The sequence below is a fragment of the Panicum virgatum genome, chromosome 3K (genome assembly GCF_016808335.1).
Source record: "Panicum virgatum strain AP13 chromosome 3K, P.virgatum_v5, whole genome shotgun sequence".
Taxonomy (NCBI): Eukaryota; Viridiplantae; Streptophyta; class Magnoliopsida; order Poales; family Poaceae; genus Panicum; species Panicum virgatum.
The window spans coordinates 27943107-27967780 of record NC_053138.1 but is presented as its reverse complement, the minus strand read 5'-3'; the positions used below and the strand labels follow the sequence as shown (position 1 = coordinate 27967780).

The 24674-nt window shown below is 51.0% G+C and overlaps 1 protein-coding gene and 1 long non-coding RNA gene across 2 annotated transcripts; one reads left to right on the top strand and one right to left on the bottom strand.

Annotated features, from left to right (window-relative positions):
- Positions 1-7064: 7064 nt before the first annotated feature.
- Positions 7065-22374, bottom strand: LOC120698806 (isoamylase 2, chloroplastic-like). Its single transcript, XM_039982545.1, has 2 exons — positions 19652-22374; positions 7065-7213 (listed from the first exon to the last, which is right to left on the bottom strand). Exons 1-2 carry the CDS (start codon positions 22055-22057, stop codon positions 7202-7204), a joined length of 2418 nt encoding a protein of 805 aa, XP_039838479.1. The 5' UTR covers positions 22058-22374; the 3' UTR covers positions 7065-7201.
- A 1387-nt stretch (positions 22375-23761) lies between these two features.
- Positions 23762-24674, top strand: LOC120698805. Its single transcript, XR_005685017.1, has 2 exons — positions 23762-24289; positions 24382-24674. It is a non-coding gene; the product is annotated as an uncharacterized LOC120698805 (long non-coding RNA).

Here is a 24674-nt window from a genome sequence, read left to right as displayed (position 1 = left end):
TATCTACGCCACAGAGCTTATTCAGTGTTGCCACCGCCGTCGCCGACCAACTATTGTGCTCAAGCTAGATTTTGCCAAAGCTTTTGACTCGGTCAATTGGTGCAGTCTGATGAAGATCATGCAAACAAGAGGATTCCCTCCACTCTGGCTACACTGGATGCTGGAGATTCTCCAAACGTCGTGCTCAGCCGTCCTCGTCAACGGTTCCCCAGGGCCATGGATCAACTGCAAGCGTGGGCTTAGGCATGGTGATGCACTATCGCCCTACTTCTTCATACTCGTCGCTGACCTGTTGTAATGCTTGATCAAGGATTGTGGCTCTGTCTGGCACCCGCTGATCGATGCCCCATGCCCAGTCCTCTAGTATGCTGACGATACGCTCATCCTGATCCGTGCCACATCTGAAGATGTCATCAACCTGAGGAGTATACTTGATTCCTTCTCAGATGCTACCGGCCTGAAAATCAACTACCAAAGAGCACAGCAGTCCCCATGCATGTTCCAGAATCAAAGTTGTGCCGGCTGATGAAAGTCTTGCAGTGCAAACAAGACACCTTCCCGCAAGTGTATCTGGGCCTCCCTCTCTCCAATGTGAAACTGAACCTGCAAGCTTTTGTCCCACTGATCGCCAAAGTTGATCGACAGCTTTCCGGCTGGAAGGCCCTGCTGCTCAACCATGCTGGCCGCCTGGTCCTAATCAACTCGGTTCTCGACGGCATGCCAGCACACCTCATGTCTGCCCTGCTTCTCCCTGCCGGCACAATTGAAGCTCTTGATAAACGCAGGAGAGCTTTCCTCTGGTCTGGACAAGCTACTGCAACTGGTGCGCAATGCCTTGTGGCTTGGGACAAAGTTTGTCTCCCCAAACAAGACGGTGGACTCGGTGTGAAGCAGATCTCGGTACAAATTGCTTGCCTACTCTTGAAGCTCCTACACTGCCTCCATCATCCAGGTGACTCTTCGTGGGCCGCATGGGTGTGCCAACGCGTTGACCTTCACACCCTGCAGTGAGAGGTTGAAGGCGCTCACTGGGATGGCCTCCGCACTCTGCTCCCCTCTTACCACCAACTAACTTCAGTCTCAGTCAAATGTGGCGCAACAACTGCGTTCTGGGAAGATCGATGGCTTGGTGTGGAGCCCCTATGTTCCAGGTTCCCTGTGCTATACAGTCATGTGGCCAAACACGGTGCTTCTATCCGCGACACTGTTAACCACGGGATCCTCCAGTACCTTGTGCCACGGCTCAACTGCTAGGCGCGTTCCGAGCTCGCTGCTGTCCAACTAGCCATGAATGATTGGGAGCCAGAGGATGGTGATGATGTTCGCCGGACCAGCCTGCAATCTTCACCGTTTGGTCACCAGCAAGATTTACAAACTCGCAATCTCCTCGCCGAACGTCTGTGATTCCTACAACTTTGTTTGGCAAAACCACGCTCCACCAAAGGTCATGTTCTTTGCCTGGCTTCTCCTCCAAAACCGCATCCAATGCAGCCACAACTTGAAGAAGAAACACGTCCTGGATACTGACACTTGTGAGCTCTGTACCCGCTCCACTGAAACCGCCAACCACCTGATAACAGGCTGCCCTTTTGCCCAATGCTTCTGGCGTCACATTGGCTGGAACCCAGCCCACATCCCACCCGTTGACGACCTTTGGCGAATTGAAGCGCAAGCCGGTGCTCCCACTCGGTCGCTGCATACTATGATTCTCCTTTGTTGCTGGCATCTCTGGAATCATCGCCATGACGTGGTCTTCCGAGGCATGCCTCTGAACCTCCACCGGCTTCTCACCGCTTGCCGTGAAGCGACTGAACTGTGGCGCTGGCGTTTACCGGCTGCTCTGCGCAACGAGCTCGACTACTGGAGAAATGTTTTTTCCATATAACTTATCCCAAGTTCTGTTGTACTTTACTCCACGAACAGCCTACCAAGGCAATGTAAATGCGCCATGTGCGGCACTCTCCATCACCGGTTCTCCGGCATCTATGGAAGTTGATTCAGATGGGGACTGATCGTCCCCCTGGTGTTTCCCCTCAAAGAAAAAAAGAATGCACACACACCCATTGGTTTTTATCCTGCTGTTGCCTAGGGGTGGGCATTTAAAACCCGAAAAAACCAAACCGAACCGAACCGAATAGACCGAAATGTCGGTCTATTCGGGTTCTCGGGTTCGGGTTCGGTCCACACTTATGGTTTAATTCGGGGTACGGGTTAGGGTTCGGTTCCTAGCCTCCAAAACCCGAATAGACCGAATAACCCGAAATTCATTCAAACTCTTGGTATGCCATGATATCTTATGTGATTTTTGAACTTATTAGCTAATAGTTGTTATCTCATCTTAATATTTGTATGTCTATTTCATTATGCTATTTTTTCATAGTTACTTATCGCTATTACTCGTACTTCTATTTAACTATTCATTGCATATATTTTGATGGAAGATGAGAGTGTGTTTATTATTCGGTTAATTCGGTGGACCGAATAGACCGAACCGAAATATTCGGTCTATTCGGGTTCGGTTCCTAATTTTGTCTTTAAAATTTCGGTTCTCATTTTTTGAAATCCGAAATTCGCAAAATCCGAATAGACCGAACCGAAATACCCGAATAGACCGAATGCCCACCCCTGCTGTTGCCTGTGCCAGTGAACGGTGACGGTGAGATCCATAGCGAGCACCTCACTTGTGTTGGTATATACATCCAGCGTCGTGGCCCTCTTCTGTCCATTTAAAGCCCAGATAATTCTTTTTTAAAATAGTATTAATTTAAAATAAGTACCGAAAATAAATACTAAATTGAAACAATTGTAAATGTAATAGTCTGTCCGCCCCTAGGTGTCCAATAAATAGAGATCATATGGGTACCGGAGAGGTAATTTAATAGGCGACAGGCCCCAGAACATGGCGGACAGTTGTGTGTCAACTTTCCAGTTGCTGAAACGACCTTTCGGTAATGGGGAGGGCTGGCAGGTCCCTTGACTTATTGCAATTTGCCTTCATTTCGCTTTCTGAAAGAAATACTAGACATGCTTCAAAACTCATCAAACTTCACAAACATGTTAGATAACATGTCTAAGTCTCATTTTACTAGTTGAAAGGATTGTATGCACCATTTGGTTTTAAATAGCAAGAAGAGAGCCACAGTAGTAGTTCAAGCAAACACACTACACAATAGAATATCTGGGTGCTGCCAAACTCTTCGCTTCTTCTCCTTTTGTTTAGAGCATGATATTCTAGGCGTACGAGGTATCAGGAAAACAAATGTTGCATATGAGGTATATCAGGAAGACAAATGCTGCATGAGGGCTAGGTGTAGTTTACCATTGCTCAAACCAACCATTTCTTTAGTTTGAGCACACTTTTAGCTGCCTACAATTTGGCTCGCTCGTGGACAGATGACTTACGCGCCTGTTACGAGATAAGGATCACGGCACAAACTTCTTATGATGAAAATCAGGGGGACGTGTCTCCCCCTGGTCGACTTCTTGTTTTTGTTATGAGATCTGGAGTGATATGGGATTGGCAAATCCCTTGTGTAGTCTTTTGCAGCCCTCTTTGCTGTTGTGTAACCAGAGAGCCTCTGTTTGAACTCTCTGCTCGCTGGTGAACTTGCGTTAAATAACTCGACAAACATGATGTAATTTTGTTGCTGTTATGGTAATGAAATCGGGGCAAAGTCCCGATTTGTTGGATATGTTGCTTGGTTTAGTGATGAATGAAGAACATTCCGGTTGAAAGCCTTAGAGAAAGAGAACTGTCGTTGCAGTTTCAATGGAACCCAACTCAATACGTTACTTCTAAAACATCTTATACTACAAACTCGGTAACCCTTAAAAGACAATATGGGATTTTGGGTAGTCTACAGGTCCACCACCACCAGTGTTTTGTAAAATTAGTCCAACTTACATGTTCAAAGGATGTAGTGACAAATATAATGCAATACAATTTTGAGGAAGAAGGACAAGGGCACAAACAAATTAAAAAAATGTGTGCATAGCAATCCATGTGGAGGGGTGCCCCCCCCCCCCCCCGCCAAACGATCGACTTAAAATTTCTTCGCCATGTAGTAAGTTACAAAATCTGCTGTGATCTCTTGTAGCTATTGACACGTCATTGTCAGTGGCGCCCTAACAAAATTACACTAGGGCCTTGTTTAGATGCATAAAGTTTTGTGTGTAAAACACTGTAGCACTTTCGATAATTCTTATTCCGCCATGAGTTAACTAGGCTCAAAAGATTTATCTCGCAAATTATAGACAAACTGTGTAATTAGTTATTTTTGTTTAGCTACATTTAATATTTCATGCATGTGTTAAAAGATTCGATGTGATGAGGAATCTTGTAAAGTTTTGAAATTTTGAAGGGAACTAAACAAGGCCTAGTTTCATCGACCTCGTCTCCTCGACATGCAATGTGCTTGGTCTTGCCTGTTGCTTGGTAGAGTTTTTCCCTTTGACGCTCTTTTCATTCACCATGTCTGCTTTGACGCTCTTGTTCGCTAGTTTGTCATGGTCATGAATATGTTCTTTTTTTTTTGCTTCAACTATAATTTTTACCGGGTAACATTACAAATCTTCCCCCTCTGATTGTCCTACTCTGTAATCCATACAAAATGTTGCATGTGACCGTGAGCCAAATGTCCTGAAGGTTATGCTTCAATCTCTTGTACAGTTGGTGATTATAAAAGCAAGTATTATGATGGACGACTAGCCGGCTCATATCTACGTGGAGGAGAGAGAAGTGAAGAAAGAGAAGGGGATGGGTGTCTCGCAACGCGCTCGCTCCGGCCGGCGAAAACAAGCTGCTGCCGCTAGCATTGGCTGAGCAGCAAGCTGTGCATTGAATAGCAGCGGGCCCACCACCATCACGTGCTTGTTACCACCAGTAGGCTGCGAGCAGCCGGCAGAACTATCAAACTTGCTCTAATCTGCACTACTAGTCCATTTAATATAGAAATAGTTTCTACACCAAACCAAACCATAATGCCCTAGAAATAGTTTCTCATATTCGTTTAGTTTAGTTGACTATTTACAATTAAAGGAAACTTTCGAGGAGGATGTTAAGAGTAAACAAAGCGAGATTCTTCCATCTGTTACCAGCAAAAATCGAGGACAATGAAATCCAACGCCAGAGCAGCCTCTGGGTCAGTTTTTTGAATCCTTGTCTTGCACTTCATTTCCCACACTCCGGCCAAATTACCCAAACTGCATTGTATTTGTTCTAAGTTGTTATCATATTAAATGGCAAATTCTGTACTCCCGCAAGTCTCGTACGTCAGGTTTTTTGTAATGGCATTTCAGTTAGCCTCGCGGGTAAGTCCCATGTTCCAAATGTCTACTCTTATGTCTTATTGGGCAGGTTTGTACGGATCGGAAATGCATGGCAAGATTCTGGAGGGCGTGAAGATTCTCATATCATGCGTCCACAAGGTTATAGCCCAGCAGAAGCTTTACTCTCCCCCTCTGCTGCTTGAAGGCCCCGCGAGACTCCACGATGTAGGCGATGAAGCCTCTGATGATGAAGCCTGAGGATTCTTATCTTTTGTTGGGCGCGCGTCTTAGCTTCTTTTGTTAGCTTTCTGCTTGTTCGGTTAATTTGAACCTGTGAGGACTGTCCTAGGAATCCTAGGTTTTGGGTTATCGGTAGCAGGGGCGCCGGGGGTTTGAAAGTCATTCCCTTGTGTTACTCTCTAAAACTTGTACCGGTTCCCTTCTTTTACCCCCCTCTTCTCAATGCGTTGTGGCTGTAATGGCTTGAATTTCCGTTCTTGCAAGTTGCAATGGAAATGGGGGTTGTCCATGTTCCAAATGTCTCCCATGTCTATTACTATCTAACAAACCTATTGTCGCTGTTACGACTTTCAGACAAACAAACTGTGGCTGCCGGTTTCCCCTAACTTCCTATGAACTCGATCGCATAGCTTGGAGTCGTCTCTCATGCTGCCCTTTTATCCTAGCTAGAAGGCGAACAGGATTCATCTGCTGCGTGCTATAAATTGCCTGTGCAATAATTCAAGCATTGATTCCACCATCTCGTCCAGTTCGCACATGGCGCACGGTAGCAATCATCTTTGATGCCACTGTACATTTTACAAGTAACTGCCGTTCGGAACATGAATTCCTGCAGATACACTAATTTAAGTGTCTTGGTCGTCTTGTGGGCTTTTCCATGTATAAAAACTCCCGACTCTTTGAAATGTAAGAGCTCCCCCTTGCTGCTGTTTGGTTCTGCGCATCCGACACGAATACGGCTTGCTGGCTCGTAGTAGCTTCACCTGGTTCGCGATGATAGAATAGCCTCTCCGATGGAAGACACCGCGATTTTCACATCCGGATGAGTTCAAACTTCAAAATGAGTATAGTTGGGAACACCAAACTCAAGTTCCGAGTGCAAATTATACGTCAGCTATTAACAGCGTAAACATGCACCCAAACAAACAAGTATAGGACCACGATTCACCCTGACGATGGTGCTTTGAGTAATCAAGGGAACCAATTGCTTCTCTACTCCATCCGTTCTAAATTGTAAGTCGTTTTGGTACATTTAGATATATATTTTTTACTATGTATCTAGACATAGTGTATATCTAGGTGAATACTAAATACAAAATTAAATCAATGTATCTAGAAATCCTAAAACATCTACAATATAGAACGGAGGGAGCAGCTTCTATGCAGAGAGCATAATCTTTCAATCCCTACATTCATACTCAGAGGTCAGAGCTCACTATTTCAGGAAGCTACTCAGTCCTCACCATTACAGGACCTGTTCCACTTGTCGCATAATCCGCAGCTTCTCTTGTTCATTCAACATATTCACACCAGATTTTAAAAATACCCTTGGCCGCTACTAATCTCTGCCGGTGCTAATACTTCTATTAAATAAGTATTATCGTCGCAAACATAGCAAAGAAAGCTATGGACCTTAGGGGCTCAGCCGCTCAGGTAACAAAAAGGCAGTAAGGAACTAGAGATACTGTCCATCTGCGAAAATGGTGGATTCACCATAAAATTTCTCATGTACAAGGAGGTCAAAACCAAGACCTCTGTAAGTTGAAAACGAGGGGTTTTATTATTGCAAACATTCTCATTTTCATTAAGGTTGCAAATTGCAACTTACTGGAACCAAGGGCCTCTCAAAGTTGTATACACAAAGTTTCTCTTTATTATCGAAGCCGCTCGGCTTCATGTTTGACATCAGAAACTAGGAAAGAACCCTCTTCGATTCAAACAAAACACAACTATGTGCTTTTACTTGATAAGAGGACATTCCTAGGAGTTGGTGTACTGAGGAATGTTGAGTACTCTATCCTGCTTGTGATGAGTGAATTGTCAACCGTGCGGTGTGATCGTGCGCTTGGTCTTTGGATTGCAGGTACACGGGCATCGAGTGTCGACGGGGAGCTGCCGTGGAGGTGCTGTGGCCGATGGACCGTGCGGTGGACGGCGGTGAAGGGCAGCCGGGACCGGAGCTCGGACCGGGCGGCAGCTGTGGCGTCCACTCCTGGATCGAGGGCGCAAGCGGCGACGGAAGGCGGGTTTCTTGGTTTGCGCCACAAAACCAAGGAGGCGGACGGCGGTTGAAGACGCCAAGTCGTGGAGGCACGGGCGTCGGTCTCGGGACTGACGGAGGCGACGGGCGTCGACGGCGTCTAGGGCCTCGCTGCGGGCGAGGAGGTGACGGGCGTCGGGCGGCGTCTAGGGCCGTCAGAAGGCCGAGGCGGGAACGGCGTCTAGGGCCACGGCGTGGAGGCGGGAATCTTCCCGCGCGTGAGGTTTTGGCGGTTTTCTCAAAACCGGCCATCTACCCGGGTTTCGCGGACCCTTCAAAACCGCGGACTGGATCTTCATCAAGACGGCGGCATCGCGGAGAAGACTTCGTTTCGAAGAAAGAACCTCGGCCGTCGGATGAGATCATGTACAGGGGGTGCTGCAGGCCAACCGGTCTGACCGGTCCAGCGCACCGGTCTGACCGGTCCCGCGGGTATAAATACCCCTTCACTTGTGTTAGGTAACTTGCGGCTTTTGTAATCTGTTCGTGGACTCTCTGTTTCTCCAGGCCGCCGCCCCTGCGTCTCCCTCCCTCTGTTCCTCTCGTTTGAGTTGATTTTGTCCATGGATTGTTGAAACCTTGTAAGGGATTTGATTGGGAAAGGAGGCCCTATCCTCCTCGTGCCCTCTGGGCTGTTGATTTGATTCAATCCCCTGGTTTTGTGCCTTGTTTGATGAAATTTCTATTTCGTTTTTGGTGCACTTGATTGCGAGGAGTCCATGAGTTCTTTGCTGTGATTCCCGTGCTCCCAACTCTGACCTAAACCCTCTGGAATCTCTGGCGTGTTCGAATTCGAGTTCTTGAGTGTTTGAGAAAACCCCAATCCCTTTTGATCTCCCCCATAATTCTCACGATTCGTTGATCTTTGGGTCGAGATCTTTTGGGGATATGTTCACGGGGTAGGGGCGAAGCAATCCCCCAAGTTTCATAGGTTTTCGTGGCCATTTGCTTGGGATTCAACGTTTGAATCCAATTTCTCGGGGGTTTTCTGGGTGCTACCGGTCAGACCGGTAGGCACTACCGGTTAGACCGGTCCAGCGCACCGGTCAGACCGGTAGAGCGCACCGGTCAGACCGGTCCAGGCAGATCAGTTCTTCAGTTTTCCCGATTCGCTTCCGATTTGCTTTGTGGTTTCGCTCGCTCGTTCGAGGTCTTTTGTGTTGGTTTAGCTTTTCCATAGCTATTCCAAACTTTGGCTAGAACGCTTGAGGGTTCGGGTGATTTCCGGGATATAGGCCGACGGTTTGAATTTCGGAAGAAATTTTGATCGGCTCCCATTCACCCCCCCTCTGGTCGCCGGCTTCGGTCCCACAATTGGTATCAGAGCACGGTTGAGGTTTTCAGTACCTTAACCGGTTCGAAAACCACTCGGCGACCATGGCGAGTCTTGGTAAGATCCCGGTGTTTTCCGGCGAGGATTATGCCTACTGGAAGGTTCGCATGAGAGCCTTCCTGCAGAGCATGGGAGCCGATGTCTGGGAGATTACCACGAACCAGCTCTACGAGGTGCTGGCTGTTCGGACCACGCCTCTTCAGGTGACCCAGCACGAGGCTAACGCCAAGGCTGTCAATGCCTTGTTCGCTGGCATTTCTCGTGCGGAGTTCTCACGCATCCAGGGTTTTCAGGAAGCCCACAAGATTTGGACGTGTCTTGAGAACTACCACGAGGGTACACCTCAGGTGAAGGCCAGACTGTTCGAGACTCACCGGCGTGAGTACGAGAACTTCACACAGGAGCCGGGTGAGAGCATTGACCTGATGTTCAGTCATTTTCAGTCGATTGTGAACAAGGTCAATGCGAACAGATCTGCTGGTGCCCTTGAGTACACAGAGCACGAGAAGGCCCTTAAGTTGCTTTACGCACTTGATCGCTCTGTGTGGGATCTCAAGGTGAACACCATCATTGAGTCTGCTGGCTATGAGACTCTGACGGTGAACGAGCTTTTCAACAAGCTCAAGGCCACGGAGGTGGATAACCAGACACGAGCCAAGCTCAATGGTGCCCCTCCTTCCAAGAGCGTCGCTCTTGTGACTGGCCCAGGTGGATCGAGCTCTAACGCTAACTTTGCTCTTGGCTTTTCTCTTGCCTCTTTGCCTTCTGTTTCAGATGAGCAGCTGGAGACGCTGGGCGACGATGACTTGTGCCTCCTCATCAGCAAGTTCCAGCGCGTCTATCACAACAGGCAGAGGAAGAAAAACCCCGAGTGCTACAACTGCGGCGATCTGAACCACTTCGTCGCCGATTGCCCCAAGAAGTCCGGTGGTGGCCAGAACAACTCCTTCGACTACTACCGCCACCGCGACCGCGACGAGGGAGGCTCCAACAAGGAGCGTCGGCGCCACAAGTACCGCAGTCGTGACCGGGGAGGACGCTTCGACAAGGAGTCGCTCAAGAAGCGCTTCCAGTACAAGGCCAAGAAGCGGGAGAAGGCCTTCCTGGCGCAGCTCAGCGACCTCGACAAGAGCTCCGACACCGACCGCTCTTCTTCACCGACCTCCGACGACGACGACAAGAAGAAGAAGAAGCGGGACAAGGAAGCCACCGGCTTCATCGGCCTTTGCTTGGCGGCCGGTCGGCGCAAGAGCTTCTGCACCATGGCGGGCGAAGCCAATGGTGCTCGTGCGTCTTCGGGTGGACACGCTACACCGACGCACTCCGGCTCTTCTCCTGGATCCGAGAGCGATTCAGAGGTAAACTCCACGATTGACCTGCTTGATACAGAGGTTAGGGAGTTGTACGCCGCTCTCGACAACCAGAAGAGGCTGCTTAAGGAAGCAGCTAGAGAGCGTAGAAAGCTTAGGGCTGAGCTGGCTTGTGCTAGGGAGAAGTCTAGTGAGGATGAGTGCGCTGGCTGCATATCTCACATGAATGATCTTGTTGCTCTCCGTGCCAAGTATGATGAGAACGTCACGAACTTAGATGTTGCTAAGACTTCGCTTTCTGACGTGTCTCACGAGCTAGCCAAGGCCAAGCATGAGCTTGAACTTGTCAAGGACGCTCCCATTGTTAGTGATGTGCTTGAATGCGATGAGTGTCCTATCTTCAAGTCAGATCTAGCTTCTTTGCAGTCCAAGTTTGCTACTGTTGTTTGTGAACTAGAGGAGCTTAGATCTAGGCCTGCTTTGCTTGGCGTTTGTAAGCTTTGTCCCACGCTTAGTTTGGAGCTAGAGGAGAAGAACGCTTTGATCAAGTCTTTTGGAAAGACTAAGGTCGTAGAGTCTAGCCCACCTATTGACTGCTCTGTTTGCCCTGGTTTGATTGCTGATTTAGATAGTCTTGCGGTAGAGAAAGCCAACCTGGAGAATGAGAATACCTATCTTAGGGCGATTCTGAGTTGGGTTTCTAGCAGTGAGCCGTAGTTGGGCATGATGATTAAGCAGTTCAAGTGTGGTGATGGGTTTGGGGTCGGTTACACATACACAAAGTCAGACTTTGACAGGTTGTATGGTAAGATTGGCAAGGCTGCTAGAAACACTGCTAGCACGAGCACGCAGCCTTCGCTTGTTGACCCCGCGGATGGTGTGCTTAAAGAACCACCGAAAGCACCTCCGCAGAAGCAGGTTTGGGTTCCAAAGCCCAATGAGCTGAGGAACTCCCTCGACACGCTCCCTGCTGCCACAGCCCAGGTTGCCCAGAAGAAGGGGGCTGCTCCTCCCCGTCCGCAGGCTAGGCCTCCACCTCCCAAGTGTGAGGTGAGGTACCACTGCGAGTTCTGTGACAGGGAAGGTCACTTGGAGGAGTTTTGCTTTAGGAGGAAGCGGGCTGTGAGGAGAGAGCAGGAGAGACGGAACGCGGACATGTACTCTGCTCGGGTGCATGGTCCTTCTCGGCGTGGTGATAGGCGAGATGCTAGGGCGCGCCGTGTAGGTGGAGGTCAGGGAGACGGTGGTGGTTACCGTGCTCCAGCGGGTGGTCGCTTTGCCGGCCGTGCTCCTGGTCGTTTTCAGTACGGCTATGGATCACGGGACCGAGGCTTTGGAGGAGGTTTTGAGGCTCCACGCTTTCCTCGCGGTGGTGTTCGTCAGTCATGCGGTAGACGGGACGGGGGATACGCTTTGTCTGGTTTTGCTAATCCTTCTATAGAGCAAATGGCTCGACACTGGTTTGCTTCTCACTTTACTAACCCCAGTGTTGAGATATTTGCTCACCCTTTGTCTCACTACTGATGTGCAGGTCGGAGGCTTGGAGAACAGGTGGATCATGGACTCCGGTTGTTCGCGCCACATGACCGGAAATGACAAATGGTTCTCCAGCCTCACCCCGATGCGCTCAAAGGAGTACATTGTGTTCGGGGATAATGGAAGAGGAAAGGTACGTGGACTTGGCACTGTTCGAGTTTCTGATCGCTTTACCCTGAGAGAAGTTGCTTTGGTTTCGAATCTTGGTTTTAATTTGCTCTCTGTTTCGCAACTTCTTGATGAGGGGTATGAGATTCGCTTCAAGGAGGGCTGTTCGCGTGTTTTGGATTCCAGGGGAGATTTGGTTTGCCGGATTACACCTCGCGATCGAGTTTTCTTGGTTGACTTCTCTGGAACTCCTTTTGGCCCTTCTCATTGCTTGATGGCTGGTTCTTCTTCTGATTTGTGGAGGTGGCATAGGAGACTAGGACATTTGAGCTTCGATTTGTTGTCGAGACTGAGCTCACTTGGCCTGATCCGAGGATTGCCCAAATTGAAGTTTGAGAAGAACCTTGTTTGCCATCCGTGTCGCCACGGGAAAATGATTGCCGCTTCTCATCCGCCTGTTAATCAGGTGATGACTTCTCACCCTGGAGAGTTGCTACACATGGACACTGTTGGCCCTTCCAGGGTGATGTCTGTTGGTGGGAAGTGGTACGTGCTTGTGATTGTGGACGACTTTTCTCGCTATTCTTGGGTCTTTTTCATGAGAACCAAGGATGAGGCTTTCGAGTTTGTTCGAGACTTGATCTTGAGATTGAAAAACGAGCTACCCCAGGCCATGCGAGCGATCCGCTCTGACAATGGCACAGAATTCAAAAACGCTCGTTTTGATGTCTTTTGTAGTGATCAAGGACTCGAACACCAGTATTCTTCTCCCTACACTCCACAGCAGAATGGAGTTGTAGAGCGGAAGAATCGGACGCTGGTTGAGATGGCGAGGACGATGCTCGATGAGCATAGGACTCCTCGCAAATACTGGGCTGAGGCGGTTAACACCGCTTGTTACGTGTCCAACCGCATTTTCTTGCGTGCTTTCATGCACAGGACTTCTTATGAGTTGCGGTTTGGACGCCAGCCCCGTGTTGACCATCTCAGAGTTTTCGGTTGCCGATGCTTTGTGCTGAAAGATGGAAATCTTGATAAGTTTGAGTCTCGCTCATCTGACGGTGTTTTTCTCGGTTATGCTTCTCACTCTAGAGCGTACCGTGTGCTAATTATTGATACTAACATCGTCAGAGAGACTTGTGAAGTCACTTTCGACGAGACTGCACCGTGCAATTCTTCTGTCTTTGAAGTTGCAGGAGATGATGAGCTCGGCACCTCCATCTTTGAAGATGAGGAGGAAGAAGCTGTAGATGGCGAGGGTGAGGCTACCACGCGTGCTGTGGACCCAGCTATCTCTGCTACAAGCTCGGACGATGAAGACGGCCCCGATCCGACTACGTCTACTTCACGGGGGTTGTTCGAGGAGGTGACTCAGGCTACACCAGCTGATTCTGAGGAGGCACCAGCTTTGGTTGAGGAGGAGGCGACTTCGACATGGGAAGCACCGCGACACATTCAGCGTCGCCATCCACCTCAACAGATGCTAGGTGATCTCAACGAGCGAGTCACCAGGTCCAAGGTAACAAGTATCGCTGGCTTTGCTCATTCAGCGTTTGTTGCCTCTTTTGAGCCCAAAGATATTGGACACGCTCTTTCTGATTCTAATTGGGTCAATGCCATGTATGAGGAACTTGGAAATTTTGAAAGAAACCAAGTTTGGGTTTTGGTCGAGCCTCCACCTGCTTGTAATCCCATCGGAACGAAGTGGGTTTTCAAAAACAAGCAGAGTGAGGATGGTTTGGTTGTTCGAAACAAGGCTCGTCTTGTTGCCCAGGGGTTTTGCCAAAAAGAGGGTATTGATTTTGAGGAAACCTTTGCTCCTGTTGCTCGTTTGGAGGCTATTCGAATCTTTCTTGCATTTGCTGCTTCCAAGGGTTTTAAGGTTTTCCAAATGGATGTTAAATCTGTCTTCTTGAATGGTTTTATCGAAGAAGAGGTTTATGTAAAGCAACCCCCTGGTTTCGAAAATCCCAAGTTTCCAAACCGTGTTTATAAACTTCAGAAAGCTCTTTACGGTTTGAAACAGACACCTAGAGCTTGGTATGATAGATTGAAAACCTTTTTGCTGGCTCAGGCCTTTAAAATGGGATGTGTTGATAAAACTTTGTTTCTCATGCGATCTGGCACTGATTTTCTTTTGGTTCAGATATACGTGGATGATATTATCTTTGGTGGCTCTTCTCACGCTCTTGTATCCAAGTTTTCTGAGCAGATGTCCAGGGAGTTCGGGATGAGCATGATGGGTGAGCTGCAGTTCTTCCTCGGGCTGCAGATCAAGCAGACTCCTCAGGGCACTTTTGTCCATCAAGCCAAGTACACTAGAGACTTGCTGCGGAAGTTCGACATGAGCGACTTGTCTCCTCAGCCGACTCCGATCAGTACATCTACGGCGCTTGATGAGGACTTGGACGGCGAGGCGGTGGACCAGAAGGAGTACAGGAGCATGATCGGCTCGCTCCTGTACCTGACGGCGACACGACCGGACATCCAGTTCGGCGTCTGCCTTTGTGCGCGCTACCAGGCTTCTCCGCGCACCTCCCACAGGCAAGTGGTGAAACGCATCTTCAGGTATCTGAAATTCACCCCTGAGTTTGGTCTTTGGTATTCTGCGGATTCATCTCTGGTTTTGGTGGGCTTTTCTGATGCCGATTTTGGTGGGTGTCGGTTGGATCGAAAGTCGACATCCGGCACTTGTCAATTTCTCGGTACATCTTTGGTGTCTTGGTCCTCTCGCAAGCATGCTAGCGTAGCGCTTTCTTCCACAGAAGGTGAGTATGTTGCCGCTGCTAGCTGCTGCTCCCAGATACTTTGGATGAAACAAACCTTGCAGGATTATGGCTTGAGTTTCGGTAGGGTTCCTATCTTTGTAGACAACATGTCAGCCATTAGCATTGCAAAGAACCCTGTCCTACACTCCAGAACCAAGCACATAGACATCCGATTTCATTTCCTGCGAGACAACCATGAGAGAGGACACATAGACCTGATCCATGTCCCTTCTGAGAGGCAAACTGCAGATATCCTCACCAAACCACTAGAGCAGGACACCTTTGCTCGCTTGCGAGGGGAGCTTGGGGTTTGTTACCCCTTTTGATTGCTGACTTCCCTTTGGTTAGCTTTGTAGATTTTATTTGCTTCTCTTTGTTTTTTAGGTTTGGTAGTTGCATTGTGCATATGCATTGTACATGTTTGCATTTTGCATTGTCTCACTTGCACTAACATTCTTGTATACATTGCTATGATCTTCTAGTGCCTGCTAGTGTGAGTTGATAAACTTGATCATGTATAGCTTGCTCCATTGTGTATATGACATCATCTGAGTTAAGCTATTTTGATTTGAAAATCTGAAAACATGATCACCCTGTCTTGGCTACTAGCATGTTAGGGCGTGTTGATATGCTTTGCTATCTTATTCATGCTAGTGTGGCCTTTCGTTCAGCAATTCATACTTGAAATGATCTAAATCTGATAAAATTGCTTGAACTGTTCTTGAAATGGATGGAAAAGATCCAGGTGGGATTGCTTGTCGCACTGATCGAGCTTTCGGGACGGCTCACTTTGCACTTGTGAGAGCCCGAGCAAGGCTGTGCATGACTGAAACGAATGCTTTAAGCTTCTGATTGTCTTTTGGCATAGGCTTGGCCTCGTTGCTAAGTAAAGCATGACAAACTTTCAACCCCTGGCACTTAGAATTGCTTGATATAAAAATTAATTGAAAAGTGAATGTTGGCGACTTGTTTTGGCTGGTTTGGCTCACCTGTATGAGTTTGAGTAGCACTGCTTTCCATTTCCTACTTGTTAGTGCTAGTTCATGGGTGATGCTTTTATTTCTCATAAACTGAACTTGCCTAGCTCTAGACTGATATGATATACCCTGTTGAGCTAGATGCAGGTCTGGTTTGTGGATGCACACGTGCTCGTGACTAGATGTTGCTCATATCTTTGTATCCCTGAATGCTTTCACTTACACCTCCTCCATTGCATTCATTGCATAGCATCTGTTCAGGGGGAGTCTCTGCTTCAGGGGGAGCTTTAGGTCTTTTTAGGCTTGATGTGTGCATGTGCCAACAAGGGGGAGAATTTTGAGAGAAGTGATCGAACAAGGGGGAGACTTGTTTGATTTTTGAAAAACTTGTTGTGCACAGGGCTTTGAGAGTGCATCATTTTGGGAGAGTTGCACTTGTGAGAGGGAAAAACTTTGCTTGGGGAGTTTCTGCTTTGGTTTTGGCTCCTGGTTTTCTCGTTTTCCCTCTGCTGCTTGCATGACTGCGTCGAGCGTTACCTCTGTCTTTGAGGAGTCATGTTTTGGCTTTTGATCGATTGCGTCGAGCCGTTGCCCTTGTCTTAGGGGATCGCTCTGTGCTTGAGTAAGTGACTGTTCTTGCCTTTCTGAGCTTTTTGTCACTTGCTTGAGTTCTTCGCTTTCTTGCTTCTCTTTTTATCACTTCTCTGGTTTCAGGTGGTGTGTTGACAATGCACTCATCAAGGGGGAGATTGAGGAATGTTGAGTACTCTATCTTGCTTGTGATGAGTGAATTATCAACCGTGCGGTGTGATCGTGCGCTTGGTCTTTGGATTGCAGGTACACGGGCGTCGAGTGTCGACGGGGAGCTGCCATGGAGGTGCTGTGGCCGATGGACCGTGCGGTGGACGGCGGTGAAGGGCAGCCGGGACCGGAGCTCGGACCGGGCGGCAGCTGTGGCGTCCACTCCTGGATCGAGGGCGCAAGCGGCGACGGAAGGCGGGTTTCTTGGTTTATGCCACAAAACCAAGGAGGCGGACGGCGGTTGAAGACGCCAAGTCGTGGAGGCACGGGCGTCGGTCTCGGGACTGACGGAGGCGACGGGCGTCGACGGCGTCTAGGGCCTCGCTGCGGGCGAGGAGGTGACGGGCGTCGGGCGGCGTCTAGGGCCGTCAGAAGGCCGAGGCGGGAACGGCGTCTAGGGCCACGGCGTGGAGGCGGGAATCTTCCCGCGCGTGAGGTTTTGGCGGTTTTCTCAAAACCGGCCATCTACCCGGGTTTCGCGGACCCTTCAAAACCGCGGACTGGATCTTCATCAAGACGGCGGCATCGCGGAGAAGACTTCGTTTCGAAGAAAGAACCTCGGCCGTCGGATGAGATCATGTACAGGGGGTGCTGCAGGCCAACCGGTCTGACCGGTCCAGCGCACCGGTCTGACCGGTCTAACACACCGGTCTGACCGGTCCAGCGCACCGGTCTGACCGGTCCCGCGGGTATAAATACCCCTTCACTTGTGTTAGGTAAATTGCGGCTTTTGTAATCTGTTCGTGGACTCTCTGTTTCTCCAGGCCGCCGCCCCTGCGTCTCCCTCCCTCTGTTCCTCTCGTTTGAGTTGATTTTGTCCATGGATTGTTGAAACCTTGTAAGGGATTTGATTGGGAAAGGAGGCCCTATCCTCCTCGTGCCCTATGGGGTGTTGATTTGATTCAATCCCCTGGTTTTGTGCCTTGTGCAATGGATTTTTGATTTTGTTTTTGGCACACTTGATTGAGAGGAGACCTCGAGTTCTTTGCTGTGATTCTCGTGCTCCCAACTCTGATCTAAACCCTCTGGAATCACTGGCGTGTTCGAATTCGAGTTCTTAAGTGTTTGAGAAAACCCCAATCCCTTTTGATCTTCCCCATAATTCTCACGATTCGTTGATCCTTGGGGCGAGATCTTTTGGGGATATGCTCACGGGGTAGGGGCGAAGCAATCCCCCAAGTTTCGTCGGATTTCGTGGTCGTTTGCTCAGGATTCACCGTTTGAATCAAATTTCTCGGGGGTTTTCTGGGTGCTACCGGTCAGACCGGTAGGCACGACCGGTCAGACCGGTACAGCGCACCGGTCAGACCGGTCCAGCGTACCGGTCAGACCGGTCCAGGCAGATCAGTTCTGCAGCTTTCCCGATTCGCTTCCGTTTTGCTTCGTGGGTTCGCTCGCTCGTTCGAGGCCTTTTGGGTTAGGTTAGCTTTTCAATAGTTACCCCAAACTTTAGTCAGAACGCTTGAGGGCTTGGGCGATTTTGGGACATAGGCCGACGGTTTGAATTTCGGAAGAAATTTTGATCGGCTCCCATTCACCACCCCTCTGGTCGCCGGCTTCGGTCCCACAATTGAGGAACGAGAGTACTCTATCCTGCCTGTGATGAGTAAATTGTCAACCGTGCGGTGTGATCGTGCGCTTGGTCTTTGGATTGAAGGTACACGGGCGTCGAGTGTCGACGGGGAGCTGCCGTGGAGGTGCTGTGGCCGATGGACCGTGCGGTGGACGGCGGTGAAGGGCAGCCGGGACCGGAGCTCGGACCGGGCGGCAGCTGTGGCGTCCACTCCTGGATCGAGGGCGCAAGCGGCGACGGAAGGCGGGTTTCTTGGTTTGCGCCACAAAACCAAGGAGGCGGACGGCGGTTGAAGACGCCAAGTCGTGGAGGCACGGGCGTCGGTCTCGGGACTGACGGAGGCGACGGGCGTCGACGGCGTCTAGGGCCTCGCTACGGGCGAGGAGGTGACGGGCATCGGGCGGCGTCTAGGGCCGTCAGAAGGCCGAGGCGGGAACGGGGTCTAGGGCCACGGCGTGGAGGCGGGAATCTTCCCGCGCGTGAGGTTTTGGCGGTTTTCTCAAAACCGGCCACCTACCCGGGTTTCGCGGACCCGCCAAAACCGCGGACTGGATCTTCATCAAGACGGCGGCATCGCGGAGAAGACTTCGTTTCGAAGAAAGAACCTCGGCCGTCGGATGAGATCATGTACAGGGGGTGCTGCAGGCCAACCGGTCTGACCGGTCCAGCGCACCGGTCTGACCGGTCTAACACACCGGTCTGACTGGTCCAGCGCACCGGTTTGACCGGTCCCGCGGGTATAAATACCCCTTCACTTGTGTTAGGTTAATTGCGGCTTTTGTAATCTGTTCGTGGACTCTCTGTTTCCCCAGGCCACCGCCCCTGTGTTCCTCTTCCTCAGTTCATCTCTTTAGGGTAGATTTCAATGTTTGTTTGTGTGAGAACTCTTGTGGATTTGATTCGGAAAGGAGGCCCTAACCTCCTCGTGCCCTCTGGGCGATTTGAATCAATCCATCTCCTCGTTTTGTGCCTTGTTTGATGAAATTTCTATTTCGTTTTTGGTGCACTTGATTGCGAGGAGTCCATGAGTTCTTTGCTGTGATTCCCGTGCTCCCAACTCTGACCTAAACCCTCTGGAATCTCTGGCGTGTTCGAATTCGAGTTCTTGAGTGTTTGAGAAAACCCCAATCCCTTTTGATCTCCCCCATAATTCTCACGATTCGTTGATCTTTGGGTCGAGATCTTTTGGGGATATGTTCACGGGGTAGGGGCGAAGCAATCCCCCAAGTTTCATAGGTTTTCGTGGTCATTTGCTTGGGATTCAACGTTTGAATCCAATTTCTCGGGGGTTTTCTGGGTGCTACCGGTCAGACCGGTAGGCACTACCGGTTAGACCGGTCCAGCGCACCGGTCAGACCGGTAGAGCGCACCGGTCAGACCGGTCCAGGCAGATCAGTTCTGCAGTTTTCCCAATTCGCTTCCGATTTGCTTTGTGGTTTCGCTCGCTCGTTCGAGGTCTTTTGTGTTGGTTTAGCTTTTCCATAGCTATTCCAAACTTTGGCTAGAACGCTTGAGGGTTCGGGTGATTTTCGGGATATAGGCCGACGGTTTGAATTTCGGAAGAAATTTTGATCGGCTCCCATTCACCCCGCCCTCTGGTCGCCGGCTTCGGTCCCACAAAGTTGTATACACAAAGTTTCTCTTTATTATCGAAGCCGCTCGGCTTCATGTTTGACATCAGAAACTAGGAAAGAACCCTCTTCGATTCAAACAAAACACAACTATGTGCTTTTACTTGATAAGAGGACAATCCTAGGAGTTGGTGTACATTAGGACTAGACTCGCTTGAAAAGAAACCAGGAAATGCAAGTGATGTATCAACCAAGCGCAGCCATGTAGATCCTTCTGCAAGAGCCGGTAGAGTAGCACTCACTGATTCCTCATTTGCATTGAAACAGATATACAAATCACCTCTGACTGAATCTGGCACATTTTCATCCAGCTCTGGATTTATGTGCATGCAAAGAAAGTTACTAGTAGGATCCTCCCATCGTGGCTCAGATAGGTCGCTACCATACCAATGTATATTTTCAAGTTTTAGAAATTCTCTTCTCTGAAAAATGTCTGCTCGTCGGCTCCTCAGTGCAGATAGAAATGAAATAAACCCGGTAACTTCCTTAACAAACATGGTTTTCAAGGCTTTCCAATTCAGAGGACCTCTATCCTTGTATGATGTTGAACCAGCAGCAGAGTGCCCACATTCATCTCCCATGTTCAGAACAGGAATACCAAGGGAAACAAATAGAATAAACAAGAAACTGCGTATCTGCCTTAACCTCGTTAGAAGGACTGCATTGTTCTCTGATGGTCCTTCTTCACCACAGTTCCAGCTGAACTCAGAACCAAGCTCATCACTGCTGAAGCTCACCAGATCAACAAGAGTAAGTCCAGAATTCCTTGATACATAATTGAACGAGAATGCTGGGCATCTTGAGGAAAATAGGTCCCCGCTGCCACACAAACGTGTAGCAAGATCACTAATAAGTGCTTCTCCCTTAAGAAACTTGCGCACATCCATAGAGAATCTTGTGTTAATCTCAGCCCATCTTTTCCAATGAGGGAATGGAAATTGCACATTAGATATGTCAAGTGGAGACCATGGATCTGCAATGATCTTAGTCTTTGAAAGCACAGGGTCAAATGCTATGGCTTCAAGAAGGGGAGGCCGCGGCAGGCCCTCGCCACCTGGACCTCTGACAAGGAAAGGGGCATTGATGAAGCAGAACCCATCGACATGGAAATCAAGCACCCAATGGCGGAGGCTGTCCAAAATTAGCTTCTGGGTCACGGGATGATTACAATTCAATACGCTTGCCTTGCATCCAGCAATTCCATCAGCAATGTAGTATGAGGAACCATCAATGCCACGGATCGATATCATCTGACACTCTGCTCCTCCTTCAACAGTATGCGTGAAAACAACCTCCAAGAAAACCTCTATTCCATTCCTGTGCATTGTCTTGACCATATCCTTCATAGACTTAATAGCTGAGGCACTGGAACGTTCACTGCTATACAAGCTCATCGGTGAAAAGAAATGGTAGGGAAAGTAGGGTCCCTTGACCTGGTGGAATGGGAACACTGGCTCCAGCAAAACCGCATTTACGCCGAGACGTCTGAAGTGTTCTACCTTTGCAGCCAACCCAGAGAAAGTACCGGCGACATTGTCCGGCAACCCGCTCGACGTGTCCTTGGTGAACAAGGCCACATTTGCCCGGTATACCACCAGCTTCTCCAACGGCAAGCACGGGTGCTTGTCCCTGCCCCAATTGTAACCAGGTGCATTCTCCAAAGACCCGAGGCACCTTATGGATGGCACGGAGAGCCCGTCGTCGTTAACAGTATCGTCAGGGACGAAGTTCCCAATCACCTTTGTGTATGGGTCGAGCAGCGGGCGGTCAATGCCGAACAAGGCGAACAGCCCGGTGCGGAAGCCGTAGCTGGCGTATCCCTCGACACTCTCGAGCGAGACGTGCCAGACATCGCCCGTCCGGTGGACGTACGGGTCGAGCTCGACCTCCAGCGCAGGCTCGTCGCCGCCGGCGTCCCAGCCGCCGAACAGGCAGAGCACGACGGCCTTGGCGCTCTTGCTGTACACCGCGAAGTTGGCGGCCCCGTCGTCGGACCGGGACAGGCCGAGCGGCGCGGGGCGGCCCCGGCCGACGCCGACGGGCACGCGGAAGCTCGTCCCGCGGTGCGTCCGTACCTCCGCCCCCGCCGCGTCGGCCAGCAGGAACGAGACGTGGAACGGCGCGCGGGCCCCGTCGTAGGAGAGCTCGGCCGCGAGCGCGCCTCCCGGCGCGGGCGCCAGCGGGGCGGCCTCGCCGGAGCCCGCGGCGCGGAGCACCAGCCCGCCCTCCCGCCCGCCCAGGTCCGGGACCTCGACGGCGACCGCGTACCCGGCGCCGCCGTCCTTCCCGGCGACGGCCACGTCCACCACGCCGTCGTCGTCGGTCCGGAACCGGTAGCGCCAGGAGCGCGCCGCCGCGGCGCGAGCGAGGAGTGGGCCGCGGCGCGGCGGCGGGCGGCGGGGCGGGGGGCCGCCGCGCCAGGAGGCGGGGGGCGGGGCCGGCGGCGCGGGGAGGGAGGAGGCCATGGCCATGGGCTGGGCTGGGCGCGCGGGGTGAGGTGAGGGGGGGATCAGCGGGGGGTGGGGAATTGCGCCGAGCAGTCAGCGGGCATCGCGTGCTGCCTGCGCTGTGCGAGGGAGTGGAGCGGCGCGCGAGCACGAGGCTGGTGGAGTGGGGTGGGGGGAGGAGCCGAGGCGCGGCGCACACGTGGTGGAACTGGAAAAGCGGGAGCGGAGGAAGACGAGGAGGCGCCGTTGGAGAGTTGGGAACGGCTGGCGCGGCGCACGGGGTCAGGGCGGCGATGCGCGGACGGGTCACATCAGGCGGTGGCGACGCGCGTCGTTGTCCTCTTCCCTTCCCTTTCTCCCGACCGGTGACGTTGCTTTTGCCTGACGAAGGGTGGTGGGCTCTTTTGGTCCCGTGCGCGCGTCAGTTCGTGACGGCTAACGGAATCACGGATGCGGTGGACGTTTTCCATATTCACTGTTCACTACAATCAGCCAACAATATTTTTCTCTCATTCTCTCATACTAAATTAGCATAAATCAACAGCCACCGGCCACTCAGTAAATCAGCACCGGTCAACAGCCACAGCCAGCCGAATAAAATAATGGTGTCACGTGTGCCGGTGGCGTACATGAGAGCATGGCGCTTGAGTGTGTGACGGGCTAACTGCGCCGTGAAGCGTGAATGCCAGTGACATTCTACAAACATGATGGGGGTTAACTAAGCCGGGTAGAAAAATACTCTTTACCTAGGCCCAACTGTAAAAATGCTAGAGCAATACTAGTCATGTGTGCGGCGGGAAGCGAGTGGTGTGTGCATGTATGCTTCGGTGAACGTGTAAGTGGTCATGGAGTGCAGGGCTACAATGACTTCCCGCCGGAACCCGCCGCCTCAAACTCCCGCCGTCCACCACCGAATCGAGCTCCCACATCCGCTCGCCCTCCCGCCGTAGCCCGCCGCCGTGGCCGGCCGCCGCTCGGCCTCCTGCCCTGCCCCGCCTTAGGCTCTCGCCGCTGCCCGGCCTCTGCAGCAGGCGAGACTGGCCGAGGACGCCGCAAGGAGGGGGGAAAGGCGTCAGGGGAGACGGAGGAGCCTCTGGAGCCGCGCGGAGCTACGATTTCGTGGCTCCGGCCCCCGTGTGGAAGCCGCAACCGGCTCCAGGTGCGGCTTCTGGTCCGGAGCCGGTGGAAAATCCACCGTTTGGTAGGGCTCCGAGTGAAGCCACTGCCGGAGCTGTTTTTGGAGCCGTGCCAAAGAGGGCCTTAGGAATCATCAAGAATCGGCTGATTTTCTTTTGGTAAAGACTACACTCCAACGGGCCGTACGTTAGACCTTCTACACGGCCTCTCGTCATCCATCCCCACCATCGAATAACCACATATATAAAAAACATTATTTCCACTCACGGTGTAAGCTTCCATACTCCAAAGGTCCCACGCCGTTACTTCCAGACTCCAAAGGTCATCATTTCACCTCCTTCCTTTTCTGACTCTCTCTCTCTAGGTTGGCACCGTATCCTATGGAAACTAGGGTGTTTGTGGAAACTTTGGAAACTCTAACGGAGGCCACTGGATCCCCATCCGAGGGCAGCGGAGACAGGTGGGAAATTTTTTCATCTAGCCGCCCGCACCAACCCACCGTTTACCTGGCTATTTTGCGGATCACCCCCTATGTCCCGTCCGTTTGCCTCCGTCTCTAGCCTCCGAGGGAGTTGGACGTTTCGTTTCCTTCGCCGCCGAACCGTGCAATGAAACCAAGGCTGCCGCTTCCTGCCCTAGGCGCCGGCGCCCTCCAGCTCGAACAGCGCCGCCGGCCTCCGATGGGCGATAGGCCCTTTCGCCGCGCCGCTGCCCCTTTCGTGGCGCCGATGGGCTGGCGGCGCCGGCGGCGATTCCTGGCGTCCGCAGCGATTCCTGGCGTCCGCGGCGATTCCCATCGCCGTGCCGGCCCCCCATCGTTGAGCCGGTTCCCCATCGTCGAGCAGGGGCAATTCCTGGCGCCCGCAGCGTCATCGACTGCAGGTAGGTCTGCAGGCAGCAGGATTTATTTGTCAGAAACGATTTCATCTGTCGTCAGTATGTCACTCGATCAGTACTATATACCAATGCAAATCAATCGATGCGATATTATTCAGGAAAAGCTAGCTAAGAATGCAATTCACATGTATCCCTACTACCTGCATGTTTCCGATGAGATGTGAGAAGAAGACAAGGCCCATGATGCAGATGAGAATGCAGAAGACAGTCTCCCCATTGTAGGTGCTGTTCTGCAGGTTCTGCCCATCATTCTCTGAATGGGTTTAACATATTATCTTGCTCTGAATTGGTTTACTCTTATTTTACAAATTCAGGTTGAAATGCGAAGACAGGCAGCATCCGACTTGGGAGTGAGAACAAGGCATCTTCATTGCTCTGTGCCAGCAGCAGCAGCAGCACGTGGAACGGCCAATCCAACAGATAAGATAGACCACCAGGAGCATGATCATGGCCATGAACAGAGGAAGATGAACAGGAGGGAAGAATTGATGAGATTGAATTATGTACTAAAATGATTGACAAGTTGTTTGTACATTCCGTCAATTTGTACAAAAAAGAATTGATGAGATTGAATTGTATTCTGTCATTTTAAATGATTTAGATTGAA

Excerpts from the sequence above, each read along its gene's own strand:
- LOC120698806 (XM_039982545.1), bottom strand. The coding sequence starts at position 22,057 with ATGGCCATGGCCTCCTCCCTCCCCGCGCCGCCGGCCCCGCCCCCCGCC.